The sequence below is a fragment of the Chelonia mydas genome, chromosome 1, assembly GCF_015237465.2.
Source record: "Chelonia mydas isolate rCheMyd1 chromosome 1, rCheMyd1.pri.v2, whole genome shotgun sequence".
Taxonomy (NCBI): domain Eukaryota; kingdom Metazoa; phylum Chordata; order Testudines; family Cheloniidae; genus Chelonia; species Chelonia mydas.
The window spans coordinates 122,868,961-122,896,226 of NC_057849.1; the positions used below are offsets into that span (position 1 = coordinate 122,868,961).

At 42.4% G+C, this 27,266-nt stretch overlaps 1 protein-coding gene across 3 annotated transcripts in view; it reads right to left on the bottom strand.

The window, feature by feature from the left end:
* The window catches only part of ASMTL (acetylserotonin O-methyltransferase like), a 57,703-nt gene that overhangs the window by 8,079 nt on the left and 22,358 nt on the right, over window positions 1-27,266 (bottom strand). For all 3 annotated transcript variants that reach the window (XM_037899509.2, XM_007063230.4, XM_043537747.1), the window contains 7 exons: window positions 21,653-22,079; window positions 17,816-17,978; window positions 15,419-15,603; window positions 10,652-10,784; window positions 9,089-9,232; window positions 8,089-8,211; window positions 4,744-4,973 (listed from right to left, as the gene is read on the bottom strand). In XM_037899509.2, coding sequence (XP_037755437.1) covers window positions 4,756-4,973; window positions 8,089-8,211; window positions 9,089-9,232; window positions 10,652-10,784; window positions 15,419-15,603; window positions 17,816-17,978; window positions 21,653-22,079 — 1,393 coding nt within the window. In that variant the 3' untranslated portion in view covers window positions 4,744-4,755. Of the gene's footprint in view, window positions 1-4,743; window positions 4,974-8,088; window positions 8,212-9,088; window positions 9,233-10,651; window positions 10,785-15,418; window positions 15,604-17,815; window positions 17,979-21,652; window positions 22,080-27,266 lie in introns of those variants that run through there.

The window sequence follows — 27,266 nt, forward strand, 5'->3', positions numbered from 1 at the left end:
CCTGGGCTGCAGCCACAAACCTGCTCTGTAGAGGACCAACCCCAACACCTAGCCTCAGAAATGGGAGTCCTTAACTCCATCCCCAATCAGGCAGCTGGAGACATGGGAAATGTCAGGGAGGAGGTGGTGCCTCTCCTAACAACCCATCATGGTGGAAAGACAGCAGGGGATGCAACGAGGGAGCCTGGAAGCCCCCCTGCTCCAACCCAGCACAACGACAAACCGATCCAAAACTGAACTGGCAGCCAAGAAGGGGATGAGGGGCACAGCCTTTTAGACAACGCTGCCTAAACTCCTGCACTTGGGGCTCATATTGAGCCACACCACAGCCCCTTTGCTCTCCCAAGCACAGAAAGTGATTAATATCTGTAGTGAGTACGCTAGGGTTGTCATTTTTCTATTGGGCTAGGGGAAAAAATCCAAACAAACCTCTGCTGTGTCTTACCAGACATCCCCCCCAGCCCTCAAGGATTCTTATTCAGCTCATCATTCAGTAAGTGAGCATCTGAGCTCTCTTTTCTCTTATTTCCCGCCCTGTGTCTACGGATCTTTTAATCCCCAATATTTTACACCTTTTCTCCATTCATGTGGTGATCTACTCAGTCTCTCAGACACAACAGTTCCATTACCTGATTTGTCTACATTGGACTTCCTCTATGCCATTTATACAGACATCTGTAAATGATCCCACATTCAAATAAATGTGTTGGATGAAATTCTGATAAGTGAACTGAATTCATATGAACATCCTCTCATGCATACGAAATCAGATATGCAGACGCAAACACAGTTACATTTATTTCAGTGGGTGGAGTTACTCATATCAACACGGGCATTCCTACTACTGTGAAGCAGCCTACCACCAAACAGCAAGTAGTGAACAAGTGGGCTTTAGTATTGGTGACAGTTCAGACATCTGGAGGATACAAAATAATCCCTCATTAAAGATTACGCAGATTTGGATAATTAATTTTAATGGCTCAAAATTATCCTTGACTTAAAACATTGTTCAGACAGTTTTTTCAATAAGGAAACTTTAAGACCCAGTCATTATAACAATAGTGAATAGAAACAAATTTTGTCCAGGGAAGTGGCATATTAATGTTTGTACCTTTATAAAAATCAGATTGGTCTATCTAGTATTTGGAATGTCTATCACTCTCCCAGTATTCTGTAGTATTTAAAATGATCATAAACTCCTCTCCCTGCCCTACCGAGCCCTGAACTCCTTGCACACGCTATACTTTCACTGAACTCAGTGGGAGTCTTGGCAGTGGAAGGAATACGCCTGTGAACAGCAAGTGAAAATGTTGCAAATGTCTTTCCCCTCTGCTCTCTGAAAGACATAGCATTGATCTTTTCTGCATGTCAGCAAATCTCTCTGAAATAGTTTGGAGACAAGCTAACAGCACACAGACACCCGCTGTTGAGCAAAGCACATTCTCCTGCAGCTCATTAGCCACCCTTTGCGAGACATTCAAAACCAGTTTGCAGAAATGATTTTAGCTGTCCCCGTTCACAAAGAATGTTATTCGTTTCAACAGCTACTTCAGATGCATGTCTTATATGGAGTTTTCAAAAGGTAAGCTTCCCCCTCCACACACACCTAAGTTTGCAAAGCTAAAGTTAATGCAGACACCCAGGCTCCAGGGACTAAGGTGGAGTAAATATATAATGTTGTGCTTTTCTAGTTTAAGACACAGAGTTTATGTTTTAGCCAATTGTGTTCGATAAGATTTACAAACAATAAGTGACTACAAAATAATCAGAGGGCATAACATTAATTTGACGGTATGGTAGAATATGATAGTTCTACAGCTTATGTAAATCAGTCACATGCTTGGTGGGACAGAATCAAACAGCAAAACTTCCATCTGTTGAAATAATAATGCTCTCTTTTTTAAGGCAGACCAGTTAAAAGTAGAAAGAGGCCTTTTTTTGTACCAAAACAGAGAGAAACTTATTTTTGGTTTATTTAGATTTCAGTAGTTGGATATACAATCTTACCAAATTCTACTCATGCAGGGCAAGAAACTGCTAAAGGTAAATAAAAATTGTCATTACTATTATTATTATTATTATTATAGCAAAAAACATGGGTAAGTAGAGGGTGACAAATTTTCATGATGAATTTGAATGCTTGAAACATACTGTAATAAAAATGTCCCTCACTGATAATTTAACTCATCAGGGCCCCTTTACCCTTCTCAGTGCTCAAAGAGAAAAGTAATTATGCTAATGACAAAAAGAAAACAAGGACTTGTGGCACCTTAGAGACTAACAAATTTATTTGAAGTGAGCTGTAGCTCCCGAAAGCTTATGCTCAAATAAATTGGTTAGTCTCTAAGGTGCCACAAGTACTCCTTTTCTTTTTGCGGATACAGACTAACACGGCTGCTACTCTGAAACCTATGCTAATGACAGACATTTATGGTGCACTTGAGAAGACAAACTCTGCCCAACAAAACTATATAACTCTTGCCCTTGCTAAAAGAATCTTTGAAAGTTGCTGATGTCAGCAGCTGAGAGTAAGTACAGCCTCTCCTCTTTTGTCCTGTCTGAGTGGAGGGATATTGCTATGGAAATCTGCTGCAGCCAGTAGACTCAACTTCCCAGAGATGAAAAACAGTAGCTTTATTTACAGGCAGGAGGGGTTCCACTACAGCTTTAGCAAAATATGTTTTATATGAAAAAAGTCACAACTGAAGAGTTATCAGAAAAAAATAACGCATGAAATAGTGGGAAAACCAGATTGACAAATTAGTTGATAATCTGGACATACAATATATACTTATCCCTCAAATTAAAAATCACAGCATGAAAAACTGACATTTCTATATTCCTCTTCTATCAGAATAGTTGGAAAGAAGGAAAGAGCACTAGTATTTATATAAGGAAATACAGTAACTCCTCGCTTAACGTTGTAGTTATGTTCCTGAAAAATGCTGATTTAAGCGAAACGATGTTAAGTGAAGTGAATCCAATTTCCCTATAAGAATTAATTTAAAAGGGGGGGGGGTTAGGTTCCAGGGAAATTTTTTCATCAGACAAAAGACTATATATATATATACATATATATATATACACATACACACACACACACACACACACACACACAGTATAAGTTTTAAACAAACAATTTAATACTGTACACGGCAATGACAGAATCGTAGAATATCAGGGTTAGAAGGGACATCCGGAGGTAATCTAGTCCAACCCCCTGCTCAAAGCAGGATCAAACCGCAACTTTTGCCCCAGATCCCTAAATGGCCCCCTCAAGGATTGAACTCACAACCCTGCGTTTAGCAGGCCAATGCTCAAACCACTGAGCTATCCCTCCCTTGTGAAGCTTGGGTGAGGTGGTGAAGTCAGAGGGTGGAAGAGGGTGGGATATTTCCCGGGGAATGCCTTTCTGTTAAATAATGAACTAGCACCTGGATGAGCCCTCAAAGGTTAACACATTGTTGTTAATGTAGCCTCACACTCTACAAGGCAGCATGCATGAAGGGAGGGGAGACAGCATGGCAGAGAGAGACAGAGACATACTGGTGGTGGTGGTGGGTGGGTGTGAGAGAGAGAGAGACACATTGCCCCTTTAAGTATGCTGACCCCACTCTAAGTACACTGCCTTTTTAAGTAGATCAGCAAGTTGAGACAGCAGCTGCTGCGAGCAAGCTCCCCCCGTCCCGCTCTATGGAGATGGGGTACAGGAGCGGGGGGAGGGGAACACCCTGACATTAGCATCCCTCTTCCCCCCTCCCTCTGCACAGCAAGCAGGAGGCTCCTGGGAGCAGCTCCAAGGCAGAGGGCAGGAGCAGTACAGGGCAGTGGGTGGAAGGGAATTGCCCGGCAACTGATAGTCTGCTAAGTGGCTGCCGCACAGGGAACATAGGGGAAAGGGAAGCTGATAGGGGGGCTGCCAGTCCACCTTGGTTCCAAGCCTCCACCAGCTAGCTGCAACGGGCTGCTCTTCCTGCAAGCAGTGGACAAAGCAGGCAGCTGCCAAACAATGTTATAAGGGAGCATTGCACAACTTTAAACGAGCATGTTCCCTAATTGATCAGCAACGTAACAACGAAACAACGTTAACCAGGACGACTTTAAGTAAGGAGTTACTGTAACAGTCAGAAAGAGGATGTCACCATTTAACCCTTTACCACATGGACTCTTCTCTCGAGAACAGCTGTATTTGAGTGGTATGATTCAGTCGGAGAGCATGTGGGTGGCCAATTCATTTGTAAGACAGCCTCTAGAGGGGCTGCAGTGAAATTATGGTCACTGTAGGACCTGAGTCTACAGTAGTAAAGATCCTTATGACATGACAGCTATGGGTGGGAGTTTCACGAACACCTAAGTGACGAAGGGGTAGTTGCCTATGATCCTAAGACACTTCTAAAAATCCCACCTTTTTCTTTTTTATTCCTGTTTGCAAAAAAATGCATTTCAAGGTTGTTTCCCTCTTCTGCTTCTGAGCAAAGCACTAAGGACCAATGAGCAAAAGGAGAGAGCACCCCAAAATTGCCAAAGTTGTACAAAGTGCATTTTTGTAAAGACAAATGCAATGATTAATAACTACTAAATAATTGCTTAAGTAGCAAGAAAATTCCTGCAGCTTTAGACCGTTTTCCAGAGAACTTTATATACGGTTCATACTGTACCGAAGCAATTGACAAAACAATCCATACTATCGCTGGTTGATGGTTGTATGAAAGTTAAGTTACAAAAGCTCAGTGCCACACTTACTTGCAGTGCAAACTAATGTGCAGAAGTTTTCTTAAAGCCCAAAATCGCATCTAAAACGTTTCCTGTAATCTTAATTTGCACATTGGTGAATCCATATTTCTCCAGTAGTTGCTTATACTCTGATCCACTTCTCTGCTTGCCTTCAGTCATGCTGAGGGACTGTAATACTGCTCTAGGAGGGTGTGTTTTCTCTTCATCAAGCACAATTTCTGCCAGTAGCAAGGCACTTCCTGTGTTTCCAAAACAACAACCAAAAATAGTTCAATAAAATATTCTTAGCTTCCAAACTGCAGTGCTGTTGGTTCAAATGCTATTATAAATGGGGAAGATGTGTACCTAAGATTGATGTGTTACTGAGTTTACTGTGTGAGCCTTTGGAGAACATTTCCCTTTCATTTCTCACTCCTGAAGAGGAGAGGTAGTTATTTCATGCTAGGAGGACAGGAGAGCTTTGAGAGTTTTCTTACGTTTTCTGATTTCTATGTGAAATAACCTATTGTTTTATCCGCTGTCAAAGCACATTCTCTCAAGCTAACAAGAGACTATTCTAAAGGTATAAAACAGGAAGGTGTTGGAGAATTGTCTTAAAGTATTTTATACAGCCCAGATGTAATTCTATTTCATAGAAAAGGGTTCAAAGCCAATATAGTGACCATTTCCTGCTAGATTAGGAAGTTAGTAAAGTATACAAGAAGGCAGGCATTCCTTCCTTTGGTTTTCAGGGGTGATTCAGCAAACAGCATCGTTACTACTTGAAGTAAAAGTTATCAGCTAATGATATCATTAAGGCCTCCCACTATAAATGTCATCAGCCAATCACAGAGACTCCTCTGCGGCAACATTTAGCCACAAGGTATTCTGAATTGCCCTTTGAAGCAAGCAGCCCTGCTCTTCTCTTACTGCTCTCTACGTCCACTGCTTGCAAGGATTTTTTGTCATGTCTCCTGTTCTCCATCCTACATGAAGAGTTACTGACAAATGAGGTTATTTGGTTATCACCTTTCCGCACCTCAGTCCTACTACTAGTTCCCTCCTTCCTTTGGTATTTTTATATTTTGCTTAGGGTATGGTATAGCATATGCAGGGCCATCCCTACAGGAGTGCAGGGCCGTCCCTAGGGGAGTGCAGGGCCCAGGACATAGGCGCTGAGTTTCTACAGCCCTGCCCCCACTCCACCCCTTCCCCCAAGGCTCCACCCCACCCCACCTCTTCCCACCCCTGCTCTGCCCCACCTCTTCCTGCCCCCTCCCCGCCTCTTCCCCACACAGTTCCGCCCCCTCCCCCGAGCGTGCGGCGCCCTCGCTCCTCTGCCCTCCCCCCCAGCACCTCCAGTCATGGCAAAACAGCTGATCGGTGGTAGGCGCTGGGAGGGAGGGGGAGGTGCTGATTGGCGGAGCCTGCCAGTGGGCAGGAGACACTGGGGGAGGGGGAGGTTGTAGGGGGGCTCTTCCTCGCCCCCCCGCATCATCTCCCCTCCTGCCTCCTCATGAAGCACCCGGCCCCCCAAAGCCCAGGGCCTGGGGCAGTCGCCCCGATTTGCTGTACCCTAGGGACAGCTCTGGGCATATGTGAGATTCCTATTTCTGGACAGGGCTGGCTCTAGGTTTTTTGCCGCCCCAAACTCCGAGAGCACAACTGCCCAAGCTCTCTCCCCCCCCCAAAAAGGGATGGCTAGAATGCCGCCCCTGTGCCTCCCCAAGCACGTGCTTGCTTTGCTGGTGCCTAGAGCCGGTCCTGTTTCTGGAACACTTCATTATTTTTATTCCAATAACACCCAGAATATGCTAAGCACTATTCACACACTGAGAAAAAACAAAAACAAAAACAGCCTGTCTCCTGAAGAGTTTACCATCAAAGGCCCTGATCCTGAAAACATTTATGCACATTTAACTTTATGCACATGAGTAATCCCATTGAGTTCATGTACTCTCATGAGTTAATATAAGCATATGCGTAAGTGTTTACAGGCACAGGTCGATGATGGAAAGCAACACTAACGTGGGGGGGTGGGAGAGAGACACCATCAAAATAGGTATAATTTTTTATATAGATGATAGATTTAGAAGTTAAATATAAATAAGTGAATTGATGGTTTCTTTGTACAATGACAGCCTTGATAACTTTACGCTTCTTAGTAAGTTGTGCCATAACACAATTTGTAAAGGCTTCTATTTTAAGATGGGGAAGAAAAAATTGATGACAGACATGTTCATCTTTAATTGGAGTCATTGTAACCCACTACCCATAAAATCCTTCTGCTATTAAGCACTATACTGTAAACACGAAGGCCTTGTCTACACTGGCAAGTTTCTGCGCAGTAAAGCAGCTTTCTGCGGTGTAACTCCCGAGGTGTACACACTGCCAAGCCCCTTAGTGCGCAGAAACTCCTCAGTTGCAGCATTGCAAAAAAACCACCTCGAGGAGAGTCGTAAACCTTAAAGTGCAGAGGCTCCAGCGCTGTTATTGGCAGTGTAAACACATTACAGTGCAGAAAGCACTCAACTGGCCTCTGGAAGTGTCCCATAATCCCTCAAGTGGCTGCTCTACTCACTGTTTTGAAATGGAGATATGCGCCTCTCCCATTTCAAAGCTCCCTTTCTGATCTGCTCTGGGACACAAAGCAAACCATTAATGTGAATTCAGAGTAACAGCCGTGTTAGTCTGTAATCGCAAAAAGAAAAGGAGGACTTGTGGCACCTCAGAGACTAACCAATTTATTTGAGCATGAGCTTTCGTGAGCTACAGCTCATGCATCCGATGAAAGCTCATGAGGTGCCACAAGTCCTCCTTTTCTTTTTGCATTAATGTGGAATGCTCCTGCTGTTGAACAGAGGCAGTTGCTGTGCGGAGAGCTGGGGAGGGAGGCGGGGGCTGATATCGGGGGTTTCCCCCTCCCCCTGCCTCAGGACTGAACTTACAAGACAGCATGCTGAGACACTCTCTGTCTCCCAAAACACACACTCTCTCTCTCTCTCCCCCCCCCTCCATACACACACACACTCCCTGTCACACACTCTGCCCCCCTCCCCACTTCAGTTGAAAAGCAACTGGCAATGTAGTAGGATGCACATGCTGTGCCTGCCCCTCTGAGGCATTGCAAACCATTCCCAAAGTACCCTGAGGCCAGTTGCACAGTGGGATAGCTACCACAATGCACTGCTCTCTTTGCCATTGCAAGAGCTGCTAATGTGGATGTGCTCCACCATCACAAGGAGCACAGCGTGGACACACAACAGCGGTTTAATTCCAGCTCTTTAATAAAAGTGGTATAACTTGTCGATCAGAAACTTGCCAGTGTAGACATGCTCTAAGGAAAAAAAACCCCACAAGATGAAAAACCCTTACCTGGTTTGCAAATAGCTGATATTTTGCTTAACAATATGTGAATCTTTTCATCATTCAAGTCATGTAGAATTAGTGAAAGGATGTAAAGATCTGCTTCTGGAAGATTATCTTTGAAGAAATCACCTGTTAGAAAATGTATATTTGGTATGATACAATTCTATAAAGTAAAGTGAAAGATATTTAGGGGGAAATTTATGTTTATTTATAGCACGGATGTAGTTTAGGGTGCAGAACATACAAGATAATTTCACGTAAGATAATTTCAGTGTCAGTTTAGTTTTAATGTACATTTGATTTTGAACTTTCTTCTGCTCCAGTTAGCAAGTCCATGAAACGTTTTAGAAACAAGGAGGGGAACCAAAGCTTGCATCCTAAAATAAATAGGGAGCCAGTAGAAGTGATGGGGACAGGTTTTTCTGTATGCAGCTTCCTACATTTGCTGGAATTCAGAACTCAGAACTGATGAGCCAAAGTAAAGGGAGTTTCAATAGTTAAGAAGACATGAAGTCATGAATAAAGACTTCAGCACAGGTTATGCACTGTGCTACACATGTAATATTTTGATCTGCAGTTACAGAAGACATGGTGAGAGAAGGACAATTCATATCAAGAATGCTGTAAAGTTTGTGAACCGTGTAGAAGCCCGAGTCAAGAAGTGAAATGGAATTGTGATGGTAATGGAAGTATCCTCAAGCAAATTAGTCCGGCATAGACGGGAGGAGTGTCCAGCCAGGCCCCTCACTGGTGTTGCTTAAGCCATGTCTCCTCAGTCACCACTATTCTCCACTCTCACCCTGTCTCTTTTTACCCGGCCGTCTTATGAGGAAATGAAGGAACATGCAAAGACCCAAGACTTTCACTCAACATGGAGGATTCTGCCTTGTGCTTAACCTTGCTTGCCCCCAGACATAGCTTCTGCTCACACTTTCGCTGGAGCAGACCAGTGTGCTCCCTCCATGCTGCACAGTGAACCAGGATTGGCAGCCTAATGGTTAGTTACCTGCTGTGAATGTCACTGGAGTTATGTGCTGTCCTGAAGGCTGAAAGCAAGAGACATTTGCAATGACGTCTGGAAGGTCAAATACAGTGACGTTTAGGTTTGGGTTTTTTTGTACTAGCTCATGGGCCAGAACTCCAGTGCAACCTGTAGTAAGTAAAAAATAACTAAGTGAACCTTTTCCTTTGTATCTGCAGACATTTTACAAGTTCATATTGTACCTTACCTGAACACAACAGCCCTCAGTTAAGGATGGGGGTGGCCAAGAGACTCTATAAAGGGACTTGGGAGCTAGTGTGGCCTAGTGGACACAGGTCTGGAGTGGGACTAAGGAGACCTAGGTTCTATTCTTGTCTTTGCCACTAGCCTGCAGGATGAATGTGGGCAAGTCACTTCCTGTCTCTGTGCCTCAGTTTCCCCAAGGTTAATGGCATTGACCTCCTTTGTAATCTATGGATGAAGAGTCCTATAAGAAGAGCTAGGCATTATTACTACTGCAAGGTAATTCTTGTATAGTTTGAATAGTGCTCCTGCTGGGGGGCAAAGGATGCAAGGAAAGGAGTAGGAGCTCCAAACTCTGTGGAAGTTCACTAGTAAAAGCATTTCCAACCGTGCAGTGCGCTGGTTCCTATGTGCTGTCCACCCTCCCACTCCCTGGGCAGCACAGTTCTCTCAGCAGCTCTCTTCTCGGCAATCTTTCGCCTGCATAATACGCCCTCTCTGTGGAGGCGCAGGCACAGCTAGGAATAGCATTAACTCCGTGCTGATTCCTACACACAGCGAGCCCTGGAGAATCGCGGTTCTCCAATTGGATCCCCTTGAGGACTGGAACTGGGACACTGCAGTGCTAAGCTACAAAACAATACCAAATACTTGTGGGGGCCATCTTGGATTTTTATCCAATTAGAGATTTTGTCACTGGAAGTTTTTAAATTTTCTGAATTCAATTACAATTTTCACTCTAATCAGTTTAATACTTAGCACTTCCATAGTGCTTTTCCAAGTTCTTTACACAGGTGGGTAAGCATTTTACAAGTGACCAAGGTCAAGATTTTCAAGAGTGATTTGTGATTTTGGGTGTCCAATATAAGACACCTGAAAGGGCCCCAAGGATTTTAGAAAATGCTCTGTAAATCCTCTGTAAAGCAGGCCCCTTTAAAATGACTCAAGTTTCGCACCAAAAATAGCAGCATCCAAATGTCAATAATCATTTCTGAAATCTTGACATAATTAATATGTGAAGATCACATGGCAGAGCTGGAAATGGAAGAGCTGGAATGGCCAGAGCTGGAAACGGAATTCCCAGTCCCAGCTACTGAACCACACTGCTTCTCCTGGGGGACTCCCCCCTCTCCCCTGTCTTAACAGCCATACTCAAAGTAAATGAACAATATTTTAAGCTAGTGTACTTCCATCTAACTTCATTTGAGCTTTCTATCAGAGCTAATAACAGCAGAAAATTTACCAGTTAGAGAGCAACAATTGTAATTTTTGATTAGATTTTCTTAAAACTATGATGTACATATATTTCATTAACTTGTATAAAAGTCAGTGTAGTAGCAATACCTCCCAAATCACAGACAGATCTAAACTGTGAAAGATCAAAAGCTCTTGCCACATCTCTTGCTGTCAATTTGGCAATGCTGTGCATGGCAGTCATGAAACGCTGCTTTGCCTCCACACTGTGATAACTGGAATCCTTAAAAACAGAATACAAAGATTTTACTTATGCACTTAATTTATTGCGATTTAAACAACGGAAAAGATGCCTATCCAAGGGTCTCGGTCCTCTACCACACCTTTAACACCATAACTCAATCTATGTTGTTTGCCAATGTTGTTGTAGCTGCATTGGTCCCAGAATATGAGAGAGACAAGATGGGTGAAGTGATATCTTTTATTGGACCAAGTTTTGTTGGTGAAAGAGACAAGCTTTCGAGTTACACAGAGCTCTTCTTCAGGTCAGGGAAACGTATGCAGAGTGTCACAGCTAAATACAAGGTGGAACAGATTGTTTCGCAAAAGTAGTTAACACGTTGCTCATCACAGATTTCCATCACAACTTCAGCAGCCACCACCAATCCATCAAACTCTCTCTAGAACATTCCTACACCAGCATCAACTTCCTGGACACCACTGATCAGCTTCAGCAATGGAACCCTACAGACAGCTACACACAAGAAACCCATGAATCACCGCACCTACCTTCACATATTTAGTAACCACCTCAAGCACACCAAGAAATGGGTTATCTACAGCCAGGCACTCAGATACCACAGAATGTTCGGGATACACACCTTAGCACACTTAAAGCCACCTTCACCAAATAATGACATTCCACCAGGAAAGTAAGTTGCATCATTGAAGAGGCCACCCAAATACCCTAAGAGAACCTGCTTCAATACAGAAGTGAAAAAACCCTCTAACCACACCCTTAGTTGTCACCTACCACCAAACACTGGAACTTGTATGGGGTATCAATTACAACCCACGCTAAACATCAGAAACAAGCTCCCCATAGACCAGTACCCACCAACTTAAAATGGCACCAGATCCTTCCAGAACAGGTGCAAAACCTGCAGCCATACCTTCTTTGCTACGATGATCAGTACCCCCCACAACACACCTTTCAACATCCATGGGTCCTACACATGCCTATCACAACATGTGGTGTACCTCATCCAGTGCACCAAATGCTCCAACAACTCCTCTGTGGGTGAAATCAGACAATCACCACGCTCTCAAATGAACTCACACAGGAAAAAGCCAAAACACACCTTAACACCAGTGTGCGAACACTTTTCACAGAAGAAATCACTCCATATCTGACTTCTCAGTCCTCATCCTCAAAAGGGACCTGCACAACACCTTGAAAACCATGAGCCTGGGAGCTTAAGTTTGTAACTTTGCTAGACCCTAAAAATCATTGTCTTAATAAGACACTGGATATATGGCTTATTAAAACAATTTGTAACCACCCTTTTTTGTCATATGACTGCAGAGGTATTACCTGTTCACTTCACTTTGAATGTCTCTTATAATAATAATAATAGATTGTTTAGCTTAAGTAGTTAACATCTGTTACATGTTGTATTTAGCTGTGACAAACTGAGTACCTTTCCCAGACCTGAAGAAGAGCTCTGTGCTGTTCAAAAGCTTCTCTCTTTCACTAGCTGAAGTTGTCCAATAAAAGATATTACCTCACCCATCCAGTCTCTCTAATAACTCAGTCTAAGCAGATTTTAAATGATCAGTTCAATAGGAACTAGCCAGCCATCTACAAGTGCTTTCCACCCCTTCATCATTGTGGGAAGCATACCCTCGCCCACTCCAAAAACCTGATCAAACAAATGTCTTTTCTAGCATGCTAGGAAGGTCACCAAATGCTGATTATTTTGGACCAAGCTCCAGAGTCCTGGAGACCTTCCAAAAAATGACCCACCAACATCCGCCTCTTTTATAACTATGGGAATCCAGCTTGAGCACCCCTGCTGGCTGGAGCTAGGGCACTATGGCAGAAAAACAGGCAATCCATCAGGGGATAACAAAATGCTTTCTTTAACCAGTTATACCTGTGGCATACGCATTTATATAATAATTAAGCTCCATTCAAGACAGTTAGGTGTTTGTTAATACTGTAAACTTATTTTGAGAGAAAGGAGTGAATCTTTGCTTCTAAATTGTTTTTGGGTTGTATTTTTCCTGCTATGTTTCCCAGTTGTTTTCACTGAATGCTGACATTTATTTATATCTATAATCCTTTGTCAGCAGGAACTTCTTAGCAGGCATTATGTAACTGGAAGTCATACGAAGAAAAGAAATGGCTTCTTAACAGATTGCTTTCCTGGGCTCCAGCAGTGATTTGCAGAGCAGAGTATATTTTGGTATTAATCTATCATTTCAGAGAGGCTAACTGGCTCTGAGCGAAAGGAGGGGGGGGAAATCCCAGACAGACAGTTGAAGAAGCGAGTGTGTACCACCCTCTCAACTGAGAAGAGACAGAGAAAAGATGGTAGTGTAGATAGAAGTAGACTACTGATCAGGCTAGAGAAAGGCAGCTAAAGTGTGTGGAGAAAGCCCAGTTTGGAGAACCAGGAAGGTAGTTTGCAATTGAATTCTAGGCCATCTAAGAAGGAATACGATCTCCTTCCTGAGGCAGAGAGAAGTTTGGCTATAGCATTCCTGATTCCTTGAAGTTTAGAAAAGAGGAATTTGGGAAGACTATTATAGGGAAATGAAATAAAAATAAATAAATGCCTAGTAGATAGAGACCAGACGAGATCGAAGTGCTAGTCTAGGCATTGCTACTGACTCATTGTGAAACCATAACTGAGTCACTTACTCTACGTATGCCACAGTTTGTGCAACTGTAAAATGGGAATACTTACCTAAATGATGCTGACAGCATTAATTAGCTAATGCCTATAAAACGCTAAGTTTCTTGGGTGAGAGAAGATTGGCACATTTTTAAAAATCATGAACTAAGCTTCTCACCATCCCTCTAAGCACACCTACATAAATGTTACACACAGAACAAGAGTAACTGACTGATGTGAAAGTGAACAGACTCAGTCTTACCCTTCAAACATATGGGTGAAACCTGAGCAAACAGTTGGGCTTTATCAGAGTCCGACCTTGGCACAGTGTACCAGGTGAATGTAGGAAGCACATTCCAGAGGTGAGGGCTTTTCAATGGAAATAGCTGCCCCTGGCTTCCCAATATTCAAATCTAGAGCCTGGAAATGAGAGTGCATCAACTGATCTCCACTGCTATCACGGTGCACAGGGAAGAAGTGCATTCTGATCTCCCAAGTTCATGCAAGCACCTGACTGGGTTACTCAGTGTCCTCAAGTCAATATTCTCCCATCCAGGGCAGTCCTTAGGGGGTTGGCTGAAGGCTTTGAATAGGAAGACCACAACACAGGACTGGCTGAGGAGACTGCACAGTGTGCCTGCTTCCCACTTTTGTAGCTTTTGAGCCACTTAGAGCAAGCAGCTGTTTGTCTCCCACATTCATATGACCCTTGCTATAGTCACGCATGCCACTGTAACCTCTAGAACAGATTGCTTTAATACCTTCTGTATAGGGCTATGCTGAAAACTGCTTGGACTATACAGCCAGCAAAGAATGTATGAGCCCATTTGCTTAGCAGTGTTAACGTGTTACACCTGTTCCCAAAGACTCTGGCCCCCTATTCATTTCTAGGTTCAAATCCAGGTGTTCATTGATCGCAAGGCCCTATACATTTTAGGCCCTCGCAACCTTAGGACCCTGAGGTCTGTGGGAGTTGAGGGTGTCCAACGCCTCCCAAGAGGAGCTCAGCTCCTTGCAGAAAGAATCTCCTAGTCCCTATACTCCTCCAAGCTTCTTCTACACAGACAATCCATTAGGTCCTGGACCTCTGCCACCCATTCTGCTGCATGCCCTCTGTTTTCCCATCCCCCATCAACTACAGCCCCCTTCTGTGACAGGCGCACAAAGTGCGAGAGAAAATATGCCCGGGGAGTGGCCTTTCTAGATGTTTGTAGTGCAAAGAGAATATTGGCAAAGGGGTAAATTGTGCAGTCCTTGAAAGCTACAAAAAGCATGATACATATGACCCAAATTGTACATGAGATGGAAATAAATGAGACAAATACTTAAGAGGGAGAGTCAAGGGATGGAGAATTGTGAAAATCTTTGAATCAAAGCAAGGCAGATTTACAGACATGCTCAGATAAAGGAAGAATAAGTTTGGTGTCTAAGCAGATTCTGGTCAGGAGCAAAATTAAGCTCAGATCTTATCTCAATTCAACCATAAAAATGCTGAAATATTTCTGGTTTTCTGCTGAAATCAGTTTTGGATGACAAGCTTTCAGGAGAGATGAAGTACATACATTGTAGATATTAATTCTGGGTTTTGGTAACTGTACTGTGACATTCCAATTGTCTCAGCACCCCAGGGCCCAATCCTGCACATTAAAGTCAATTTTCAGAGTAGCAGCCGTGTTAGTCTGTATTCGCAAAAAGAAAACGAGTACTTGTGGCACCTTAGAGACTAACAAATTTAGTTGAGCATAAGCTTTCGTGAGCTACAGCTCGCTTCATGAGTTTTGCCATTGACTGCAATGGGAGCAGGGCCTTAAAGAGTCGAATATATTGGTATTTGAGACAGTTCTGATAGTTTATTCACATTCCTAGATTACGATAATCTGTGTGATGACATGCTCAATCTACAATTCTCATTAGTCAATTTTTCTGGGCCCTATGGTTTTTCCAACTTGATAATTATTTCCTGTTCTTCAGTGCACAAGTAGCATAAAGACAAAATAAGGACCAGAGTCTGCATTACCTGAAACAAGTCCTCTGTTTCCTTTCCAAAAGCCCGATGGGTCTGCATGGTCCCCTCTTTGACAGCAACCTCCAGGTGTGTAAAGAGATGCCAAAGGCGGTCATTAGAGTGGATAATGTAGCCATGAAGTGAATATTCTCTGTCTGACACCAGATATGTGTTCGCTGAATCTGTATTACTGTAACCTTAAGGAGCGAAAAAAAAAACCTGTTAACTAGTTTTTTGCAGTGTTGTAGCAGCAGCCATGTAACTAGTGATTAGTTTTGCTATACAAATGAGTATGATTTTCAGTCAAATGTTTGCAGTAAGATTCTCCACTGGTGTAGGATGGACAGCTACACTGACTCTAGCAGATTTACACCATCTGAAGACCTGCCTCTTGATCTGCAACATGTTTAATTTAAAAAAAATCAAATTACATTTGCTTTGTTCAGTCTGTACACACTGTCCGGTTGATTTGCATAGTCATACACAGCAAGTTCAACACAAAACAGCAGTTTGTAGTTAAGATACCAAAGAATACATTTAGATGTTCTTGCTTTTCACGTTACATATGAGACACAAACCAGAAGTTATTACTGAGAAAAGCCCACCTCCCTGCTCGTAATGTGTCTCTGATTGTAAAATGAAAAGTGCTCCCTTTTTTAAATTGTATTTTAAAAGCCAATAAGTAACGTGTAGTAGTGAATATTTAATTATGGCAACACTCAAAGGCCCCAATCAGGATTGGAGTGTCACTGTACTGGGGGCTGTACAAGCATAGGGTATATCTACACTACAAACCTAAGATGACCTATATTAGATCGATTTACAGCCACTGCAGTGATTTCTGCGGTGGTGCATGTCCACACTATCCTCCTTGGGTCAGTGGTGTGTATCCTCGCCAGGAGCGCGTCTATCGACCTAAGACAGGCAGTGTGTGTGTGTGGGGGGGGGGGGGGGGGGGTTGAGGGGGTGGGTTGAGGGTCCTGTCTGTCAGCTCCACTAGCAGCTCCCTGCCTGGAGCGCAGCTGCCTCACAGGCTCCCAGAAGCGGGAGAAGCCCCCCGGGGGATTCTCCCCTCCCCATGATACACTTGCCTTTGAATCTTATTCCTCTCCTTTCCCCACTGTTCTTCATTTATATGCAGTTAAGCCTCTCTCCATCTGCATTCTTCCTTAAGGGCTTTGTTCTTAACAAAAACAGTTGTTGAGTTGCTCAAGGGTTTCCTTTGCTCGGCACCTTTTCATCATCTTTAAAAGGTTTATTATTAAGTGATGTACATCTGGGAGCTTAAAATTATGTAGTGCAGATTGAAAAGGGAAGGCTGAACTTCTTAATTGCTCCATCACCTGTTTGTATCTTAAAATATTGGCAATTATAAGCTGCAATAGTTGACTGTTGTCCAGTTTCAGTGCCACATTCTGAAAGTCTTCTCTCCGTCACATCCATGGCTACACTACAGAAATCAGTGGTTCTGCACGAGTGTAAACTCAGAGCAAAATTTGTCCCTTGTTGTTTGACCCACACTGAGACAGCAGCAGGCAGGAGCAGAGGCAGCCAAAGCAGGAAGTGGAGCAAAGGGAGTGAGGGTGGCAAAATGCAACACAACCAGGGCCACCCCTCCTCCCAACATCCTCCTGGACCCATAACTGTGTAGCGGAAACCTCTCTTCCCCCATTCTGGGAGCAAATGGCTTTGGAGGAAAGCTGCAGAGAGAAGCCAGCCAGACACCCCAGCTGGCAGGGGCAGAAGCAGCCACAGCAGGGATCTCTGGACATGCAGAGGATGGTTCTACTTTTTGACTTGACTGTCTCTGCCCTGTGCTGATTGGGTGTTTACTCTAACATGGCCTCTCCTCCTCCCCCTCCATAACAGTCTATTCACCTCAACTTCACTCCACACTTGCCTCTCTTCTCCTCTGCTCCATCCCCTAAGGTCCCCTTCCCTTTTCCACTGAGCTGATCCCCTCAGCAAAACGAGTCCTTGGCTTGGGGGAATTTTGATTTGACTTTGATCCCCTCCTAACTAAACCTACACACCCCTCCAAAAAAGTCATGGAACTAACATGCCATTTGCTGCCTTCACACTGCTTTTGTGTTAGACCCCTTCCCCTACACGGGCTGTCTTGTTTGTTTAGATTTCAAGCGCTTTGAGGTTACTTCTTTGTGTTTGCACAGTGCAATGGGGTCCTGATCTTCACTAGCTCGTAAGTACTATCATAATAAACAAAATTATTATTATTAATAATAATTAACAGTTTAATTTGCCAAGGACTAGTAATGGAAGTTTCCTGTACAGCCCCAGTGAACAGGTACAAACAGCTTAGTTTCACAATGGACAATAATACATTAGAAGTTCCTTCTTCCATCTCTCCCAGTCCCCCTACACACGAATTGTTTTACAGTAAAAAGTCACCTTGATGGGTTTTCTCCAGCAATCCAAGAGAAGCACAAGCATCGAGCAGTCTCTCTGTTCCACACACAGAGGCTTCTATCTTATTGGCAACATCCACAGGCTTCAGTATACATTTATCTTTCAGAAGATCAAACACTTTCAGTTTAGAGGCCACAAACAAAGCCTGTGTGTTTGAAATATGCATTAGTGAGTTAAATTAAAAATCACTACAACTAAAAAAATAACACACGTCTGTTTTAAAACAAAAGTACAAACATTCTGGAAAACTTTCCAGAGGTATGAATTAAGTTCAGAGTATAGTAGTTGTGTGAAGACAAACCCATGCCATAAAGAACTTAAGAATTGCTTGAGTCTGTTGAATTTTCTCCTGCAGAAAATTTCAGTTCAGCCCTGCTACTTCTGGGACAGATTGTTCCTGGCATCAAACGAGAGATAGCAGCATCTTTGCCAACAATGTTAGGTGAAAAAAAAAAATTACTGGTTAAAGCTTGAAAGAACCTGAAATGCCTACTTCAGGTTTTGTGTCTTAGACTCTTATTCATCAGGATACTTAAGCACATGACTAGCTTTAAGCATGTTTCATGAGGTCAGCATGTGCTTAAGTATGCTTTGGAATTGAGGCCATAGAGAAAACACATCAAATCTAAGTTGATTTACCTAAGAAAATAATTTGAAATTTCTTCAAAATGTACTTTTTTATTTTAATAGCTATAATTCATTCCATACTAATTTTCTAAAAACAAAACAAAAACAAAACCACAAGCATATATATCTGTGTACCTTGAATACCTTAACTAAACTTATACAGTACATGCTTGTATTGGAGAGGAATTTTCATATTATGCAACATGCACCTTCATAGCTGAGATTAGGTTGCAATACTGTTCCTTCAATTAATAGTGTTTCTGAGGAATTATAAAAGAAAAAAAAATCAATATAGAGTGGAGAGGGAAGAAAAGAGTTGAAATTCTGTTAAAAATCAGATGGAAAACTTGCAGCTGAAATTTAGGGGCTTCCTATTCGTGATTTTTATATTTAAAATGTTTGTTATTTTGGGGGTGAAGGTGTTATATACAATTGAGACTGTCTCCAAAATGCCACAAAAATTAACATGCCTGCCTAAATTTAACAATATGATTCTTGTTCTTAATGCATGTTCCAAATCATTGCGGCATTCAAAAATGTACACTGTTTTGTAAAAAAGTTATTAGGTTTAACCAGAGAGAGGGGAAGGTTCACAGCAGGTGTTTAAACAGTTTCTTTGTAGTAGTGGAAGATGATTAACGGCCAGCTCAAGGCCTCTGAGTTGTAAGTCAGCACTGAAAATTAGGTCATTGGCATAACATTAGCAAATACAGCCAGTATTTATATTATGAGAGCACCCAACGGTCCCATTCAAGATGTGTTGGGTTCTGTACAGCCACAGAGGAACTAAACCAAACCAAATTTAACCCTGAACTTTCATTGACCTCACTGAGTGCAGGACCAAGCAAAAAGTTCCTAGACATCATTTTAATAAAGATGATTATCAGGTTTTTCTCACTTGTAGTTGATTTCAGCCTGCATTGTGAGGGCTCTGAATCTACGTAAAGGTCAAATTAAATTGAATTTAATTACAGTTTATCTTACACTTTCAGTCTTCGAAGCATTTTACAAACTAACTAGCTTCACAACATTATTGTCTCCATTTTACAGAAGGGGCAGTGCAGGCAGACATAGGATGAGATTTGCCCAAAGTCACAGAGTCAGTGTCAAAATTGGGATTTGACTTTAAACAATCCAATCCTGTGCCCACTGAAGTCAACAGCAACCTCCCATTGTCTTCAGTGGGGCCAGGATTTCACCCCAGGAGTTTCTGGTTCAGAGTTTTGTAAAGAGACCACATCTCTCTCTGTTTCTAGTTAGAATGCTTGGCATTTATTTCATCTTCTCTTTCTCGCCGGCTGTCACCTTTTCTTTAGCTGCACTAGTCTGGCTCTGAGTAGGAAACCTGGCAGTGATTCAAAATTATCCATTTATCTGTTTCCAGGCACAGCTGACTGCTAGAGTGCACATAAATATTAGCTTCTGTGTACGTCTTCATGAAGGCCCAACACAAGCTACATGCATCTGACGAAGTGGGTATTCACCCACGAAAGCTTATGCTCCAATACGTCTGTTAGTCTAGGAGGTGCCACAGGACTCTTTGCTGCTTTTACAGATCCAGACTAACACGGCTACCCTTCTGATACAAGCTACTGCATTGTGATCATAAGCTACAGCTCTGGTTCACGCACAAGAGATTCTTAGAGAAGTATTTCTGTGAAAAGTAGAGATAAAACACAACATCTGAGCAATCAAGAGAAGGAGGTTCTTACAGGAACCTACAATACAAACACATGGAAGGATAAAGGATTGAGGCAGAGCACAATAGACATTACATATACATATATATAAAAAAATATTTATTTTAAATGGGGGCATTTTGAAGGGTTTCCTCTGCAGAAGTTAACAGGGAGCATTCACTAAAAAAAGTTACGTAGAAAGTTCAGTTTCCCTCTGAAGTGTTATTGTGCCAAACATGGAGGTTAAATTCAAATAATTACAATGAAAAAGAATTTTAATATTACTTCAAGTGCAAATCTCAACACAGCCTTAGGAGATGAGTCACTATAGACATTTCCATAATATATATTTCTCTCACCATTTACATGTTGTTTTAGATAATATTTCTGATTACTATGAAATAAATGTTACTTTGTGAATGGTCTTACATCCTCTCTCAATAAATGGTACAAATACATATAATATTTTAACAGTTATGTAATCACCTCTTTCCTCTTATATACCAGTCCCTGTCCCATCCTGATCCTTGCCCCTCCTCTCTCCCACCTTTGTTCCCCCACTTTCTGAAATCAACAGGAGATACAGGTGCTCAGCACCTGTTAGGATCAGATCTGAAGTAAAATGCTCTAGTGAATTTATTCAGTGCCATTCTAGGTCTATGTTTCAGTGGGGCATTGCCACTTGCCTTAAATCTAAGGGTGCTCGTTATTAAGGGCACTTCTGAAGATGTCCCTCCATGCTGCTGCCTAGGTTCCCTCTAAGCTGCACGGCTGCGCAGTAACCTATTAAGTGCCGCGCAGGCGCTCAGGGCCAGCCCTGGACCTCCCATGACCAGAAGGAGAGGCACCCCTCCCCAGCCCAGTCCCAGACCTGCTGTGGCCGGGGGCAGAGATGGCCCGGGGGAGAGGTGGCCCTCCCGCAGCCCCAACCCAGCCCTGGCCCGGAGCTGCCAATGGAAGAGGTGCCTATTTCCCCCAGCCCAGGTGCTGTTGCGGGGAGAGAGAGCTGTGGGGAGTCACACCTCACCTCCGTATTGGTGCACATAACAAAATTCATTCCACACATGACTGGCTGCTGCTTTGGAATGTCATAACAAAACATGCACAGACAGTATTTGCATCACTAAAAGGTACTTTTCAAAATGCCCTAGGCATTCTGGTGCCCTTGTTAGCCCAGTGCAGTAAATCCCCGAGGCTACTGTTGTTTTGGAGCCTCTTACTGGAACGTGCGCTGGTACTACAGCCAGGGTCACTGGTGCAGCTGCTGGAAGATGCCATTCTCTTGCATAACACACATAGAATCAGAATGAATATTAGAGTAAAATAAATGCATTTGATCATTTGTTTGAATGGGGCTGTTCCCCATACACATACATAGTGTTGTTGTACTGCCTTTATTGTTAGAACCTCCAAACTACACAGAAATGTTTAAAAATACAAATTTGAATTGTATTAGCTCACCAGTGCAGAGAAGATTAGATCAAGGAGCAGTATTTTTTTTTTTTTTTTTTACCTTTGAAGCTCTGAAGCCATCCATAAGTTCTACAATTTTTGATGGGAATTTAGCTGGATATTCCATCACTCCACTCTGATTTTCCACAGCCACTGTACAAACAGGCTGGATGCTACCACTGTTTACTGGAGTATGAACGGCTCCTGAGAGGGGCACTCCATTCCTCTCTAATTTGTTAGCACTTTTATGCTGCATGGGATTTGAAGAGTCACTCTCTCCATCACTGAGGTTCTCAAAAGTCTCGACGGAGGGGATAGAGTCATGCTTGACATGCTGTATAGTATGCTTGAGGGGCGGATAATACAACTCTGCTAACTTTTTGCAGAAGTGATTCAGAGGAAAGCCCACCACGTTCAGGAAGTCTCCATGAACATATTCCACTAACATTCCACCAAGGGCCTGGATTCCATAACCACCCGCTTTGTCCCTGCGGGGGGAAAAATACAGACATTTAGTTAAGACAGTGGTTAAGAGTGAATGTCGGGATGGAGGAAAGGAGTAACCACTTAGTACGGATTGTAAATCCAGGAGTATGAACATGTTTTATAAGAATGGAAATGGCAGAACTTTGCCTTGATTGAACTAGTGTGCTAAAGCTAAAGATGGATTAAACCTACTTGTGACGGTCCTGGTTCAACACTGCAACTTTTGAATCACAACAGTAACGCTTGCTCTTTCACTACATAACGCTAGATAATTGAGTTCAAAGGAGAAAGCCATCCTTACCCACTAGTCCATATTCAACGCTGGTGTAACTCTACAGAAATAAATGAGATCCTGGTCCAAGACTAGTGCTCTTAGGTGCTACAGTCATAAAAATAAATAATAATAATTAAGAATTTGGTGCAATTACTTCATATATCCTAAATAAACTGATTTTGGAGATCCAGATTCAATAGCCACTGGGTACTGTTGCAAATTTCTTTGGATCATTGTATCTTCAGACACACACGTTCAAATTCCACTGGGCCAATGGAATGGAATTTTACCCACATGGACCACGGTGAATTACAGCCAAAGATTTCAATGAGAATTGTGTACATGTCTAAGGGAAAAGTTTAACCTATTGCTTGGAACTACATTTTCTACATCACAGCCTCACAACATTCAGATCCCAAAGCCCATAGAAGACTGAAGGTTTAAAACCATGGTGCCAGATTCTGCTAATCTTACATGGAGTACTACCTTACCCTTTGGGGTCAATGGGTAAGTCTACACCCTCCCAGCCCATGTCAACAAACTCAGGCTCGTGCTAGTGCTCTAAAAATAGCAGTGTAGCAAGTGCTTTGAAGTTGCAGCTCAGGCTGGAGCTTGGGCTCTGGAGCCTATGGAGGCGGGTGGGCTCCAAAGCCTGAGCTCCAGTCCCAGCCACAACTTCAGAGCGCTGTCTACATAGCTACTTTTAGAGACCTAGTGTGAGCCCCGTTAGCCAAGTCTGTTAATCCATGCTGGGAGGCTCACTCCAAAAAGCTGTGTAGACATGTCCCGGGGGCCTCCGGCAGAGTAAGTTACTACTCAACAAGAGTAAGCTTGGTAGAATCTGGCCCTTAAGTCTAATCAGAATAGACTCCTTCTCACAGCCCATAATATTTGATTTCTGAATTGCCCCCACTCCTACAATCACTAGTTTCTCATTGCACCAGTACAACAGGGGAGAAATGAGATATGCCATTTTCAGTTATTACCAATTATAGCATTATGCTGGTTCCTAAATCTTGCATTTTATCTGGACTTTAAAAAAAAAACCAGTTATATACTGTTAAAGAGACAATATTCAACAAAAGTATTCCTTTTTGAAAATGTGAATGTTTGTAAAGCACTTTGAAGTCATGAGGTGCTATATGAATACTAAGTATTATTTATGTATGAATATATTATATATATATATAACAAACGGATTTTTTTAGTAAGCAGACTAACACTCCACTAGTGTAATGCCATTCTGACTTTCACTGAGGGGACATGCATGAGCTACGTTGTGGCCACCCACGGCAAGCACATTATTTTGCTAGGCAAGATCTGATAAAAAGTCAGCACTGGAATTCAGGAGAGAACCCCTGTCAGGGTTCCTTCCCCACTCTGAACTCTAGGGTACAGATGTGGGGACCTGCATGAAAGACCCCCTAAGCTTAGTCTTACCAGCTTAGGTTAAAAACTTCCCAAGGTACAAACTTTGCCTTGTCCTTGAACAGTATGCTGCCACCACCAAGCGTTTTAAACAAAGAACAGGGAAAGAGACCACTTGGAGACGTCTTCCCCCCAAAATATCCCCCCAAGCCCTACACACCCCTTTTCCTGGGAAGGCCTCAGAATAAAATCCTAACCAATTTTTTACAAAATCATCAAAGACCCAAACCCCTAGATCTCGTAACAATGGGAAAAAATCAGTCAGGTTCTTAAAAGAAGGATTTTATTTAAAAAAAAAAAGAAAGGTAAAAATCATCTCTGTAAAATCAGGATGGAAAATACTTTAAGGGTATTCAGATTCAAAACACAGAGGATCCCTCTCTGGGCAAAACCTTAAAGTTACAGAAAACAGGAATAAACGTCCCTCTTAACACAGGGAAAATTCACATAAAACAAAAGATAAACTAATCCACCTTGCCTGGCTTACTTATACTGGTTGCAATATTGGAGACTTGCATTAGGATGGGTTGGAGAAGATGGGTTTCTGTCTGGCCTCTCTCAGTCCCAAGAGAGAACAACCACATAAACAAAGAGCACAAAACAAAAGCCTTCCCCCCCAAGATTTGAAAGTATCTTGTCCCCTTATTAGTCCTTTGGGTCAGGTGCCAGCAAGGTTAGCTGAGCTTCTTAACCCTTCACAGGTGTCAAAGTCAGATTCAGGACTCACATAATTTATCAGACCACTCTGTTTATTAGCAAAGCGCTTTGCCAATGCACCCAGATATGTGAGACCCTCTCTGAGGCTCAAGCTAACTTATTTATACAGATAAACCAAAGCCAATTTAACATAAGAGACAAAAGGAAGTAGAAACTGACCAATATACATACATATCTTATTTGCATATTAACGTTTACCAATCTCCTAGCTCAGTAGGAGCTCTAAGTTAATTAATTTGAGGACCCACTGTTTCACACTCCTTAATGTTTCTCTTCCTGACAACTATATTTCAACAAACCCTTCAAGTAGCGTTTCTTTATCGAATTATAATTTCAATATAATTCATTCTACTTTCACACAGGTAACAGGATGTTGACTCTGGCCAGGAGGGATTTTATAGCACTGTATACAGAAAGGTGGTTACCCTTCCCTTTATATTTATGACAACCCCTTTCTAGCATTTTACTTCAGTCCTCTCCCATGGCAAGAGGTGCTGTCAGACTTTCAGCTACCAAGGTTCACCCTTGGCATAAATTCACTGATCAACAACACATGCAGCAAAGCTTTTAGCCTAGTGCCTCACCATCTGCCTGTACGTAACCGCACACAATGCCACATATCACTTAGCCACTGTTTCTATTGTAAAGTAAAAGGTTATATGCACTGACGAGAGTTAAAATTCCCTCCCACTGGTCTCCTAATAATTCCTCCAGTGCTAAACTTCAAGGAATTGGTAAATATTTATACTTTAAAAAAAAAAAGCCATTGTGAAAGTGTGTGTAAACTCTAGCAGTGAACTACCTTGTTGACATTTCAGACTAGATGAATTTACTGATACGTGGCTATCACAGACCTTTTTCTAAAGCAATCTTTTAGGGTTATCAATTATGCAAGAGCAGTAGACTACATCAGTTCACCTACATTGGATCTTGCAACTAATAAGAAAGCCCTTGAGGACCTTGACTTTTTAACCACTATTAAACACCCCCCACCCCATCTTTTTTTAAATGCAACTCACTAATGTCAGTATTGTACCAAAACATGCTTCACTGACTGCCCTTGGATGTGATTCCTCCTGAGGTCAAGGCAAGCCATGTATATATCTAATATGTTCTACAAGCAATGAAAAGGGATACAGTATCTATTTCAGGAGAATACTTCAAAAGGTGTGGGCTGAAAAATTACAGCACAAGGGAATGCTCCCTTTTCATCTGTTAAACAACCTGGAAATCATGTCCCAAAAATTGTATTTATGAGTGATACTTCAACAGTGTAACAATGGGTAAATGGGCAGGATAATCTCTACTAGGTTAGCTACTGTGAAAGGCCATACTGGACTGGAGTCACATGGCTAACAGAGCTTTGAAACGTGCAGAGAGGCAGCAGGTCAATGGTCTTTTCATACAGAGACTGGATCCAACTCCAGAAACTTGATGGGTTAAGCCAGGTTCCAAATTAACTCTGGATGCAAGGTAGGTGCAACTCCACTGACTTCCATAAAACTGTGCCTGCTTACGCAAACTGTAACTTTGGCCTTTATTCTTTGAGAGCCTGGGGCTGAAACCCAAAGGCTGTCCATGCACCTATCTCTGCTATGGATTATAATTAAGCACAGGGTTTGAAAAATCCACTCTCCTAAACTCTGGTGTGAAGGTGGGAAGCTTTTCTTGGCAAGTGTGATGCTAGGACGAGAAAGTGCCATGGGTGCAGAAACTAAGCTTTCATTTCAGGAGTTAAATAGCTAGCCCTGGTGGCTGCGATGATAACTTTACAAATATGAACCAAGCAGTGCTGTCCTCCTAGATAGGCAGGTGGAGAGACTGACAGTTTGCAATGACTTTTTCTGGCTTTAGCATTGCACTATTTCTTATAAAGTTTGCTCATGATACCAAGCTGGGAGGGGCTGCAAGTGCTTTGGAGGACAGGATTAGAATTCAAAATGATCTTGACAAACTGGAGAAATGGTCTGAAATAAACAGGATGAAATTAAATAAGGACAAATGCAAAGTGTTACAATTAGGAAGGAACAATCAGCTGCACGCATAGAAAATGGGAAATGACTGCCTAGGAAGGAGTACTGCAGAAAGGTTCTGGGGGTCATAGTGGATCACAAACTAAATATAAAAGTCAACATGTACCACTTTTGCAAAAAAAAAAAAAAAAACAAAAAAAAACAAAAAAAACCACGAACATCATTCTGGGATGTAGTACCAGAAGTGTTGTAAGCAAGGCATGAAAAGTAATTCTTCTACTCTACTCAGCATTGATAAGGCCTCAACTGGAATACTGTGTCCAATTCTGGGCACCACACTTCAGGAAAGATATGAACAAATTGGAGCAAGTCCAGAGGAGAGCAACAAAAATGATAAAAGGTCTAAAACATATGATCAATGAGGAAAGATTGAAGAAATTTAGTCTGGAGAAGAGAAGACTGGGGCGGGGGGGGGGGGGAACATGATAACAGTCTTCACATACATAAAAGGTTGTTATAAAGAGGAGGGTGATAAATTGATCTCTTTAACCAGTGAGGATAGGACAAGAAGCAATGGGCTTAAATTTCAGCAAGGGAGATTTAGGTTTGACATCAAGAAAAACTTCCTAACTGGAAGGATAGATAAGCACTGGAACAAATTACCTAGGCAGGTTGTGGAATCTCAGTCATTGGAGATTTTAAAGAACAGGTTAGACAAACACCTGTCACGGATGGTCTAGATAATACATAGCCCTGCCTCAGTGCATGGAACTGGACATAGGGCTTGGCCACACTTG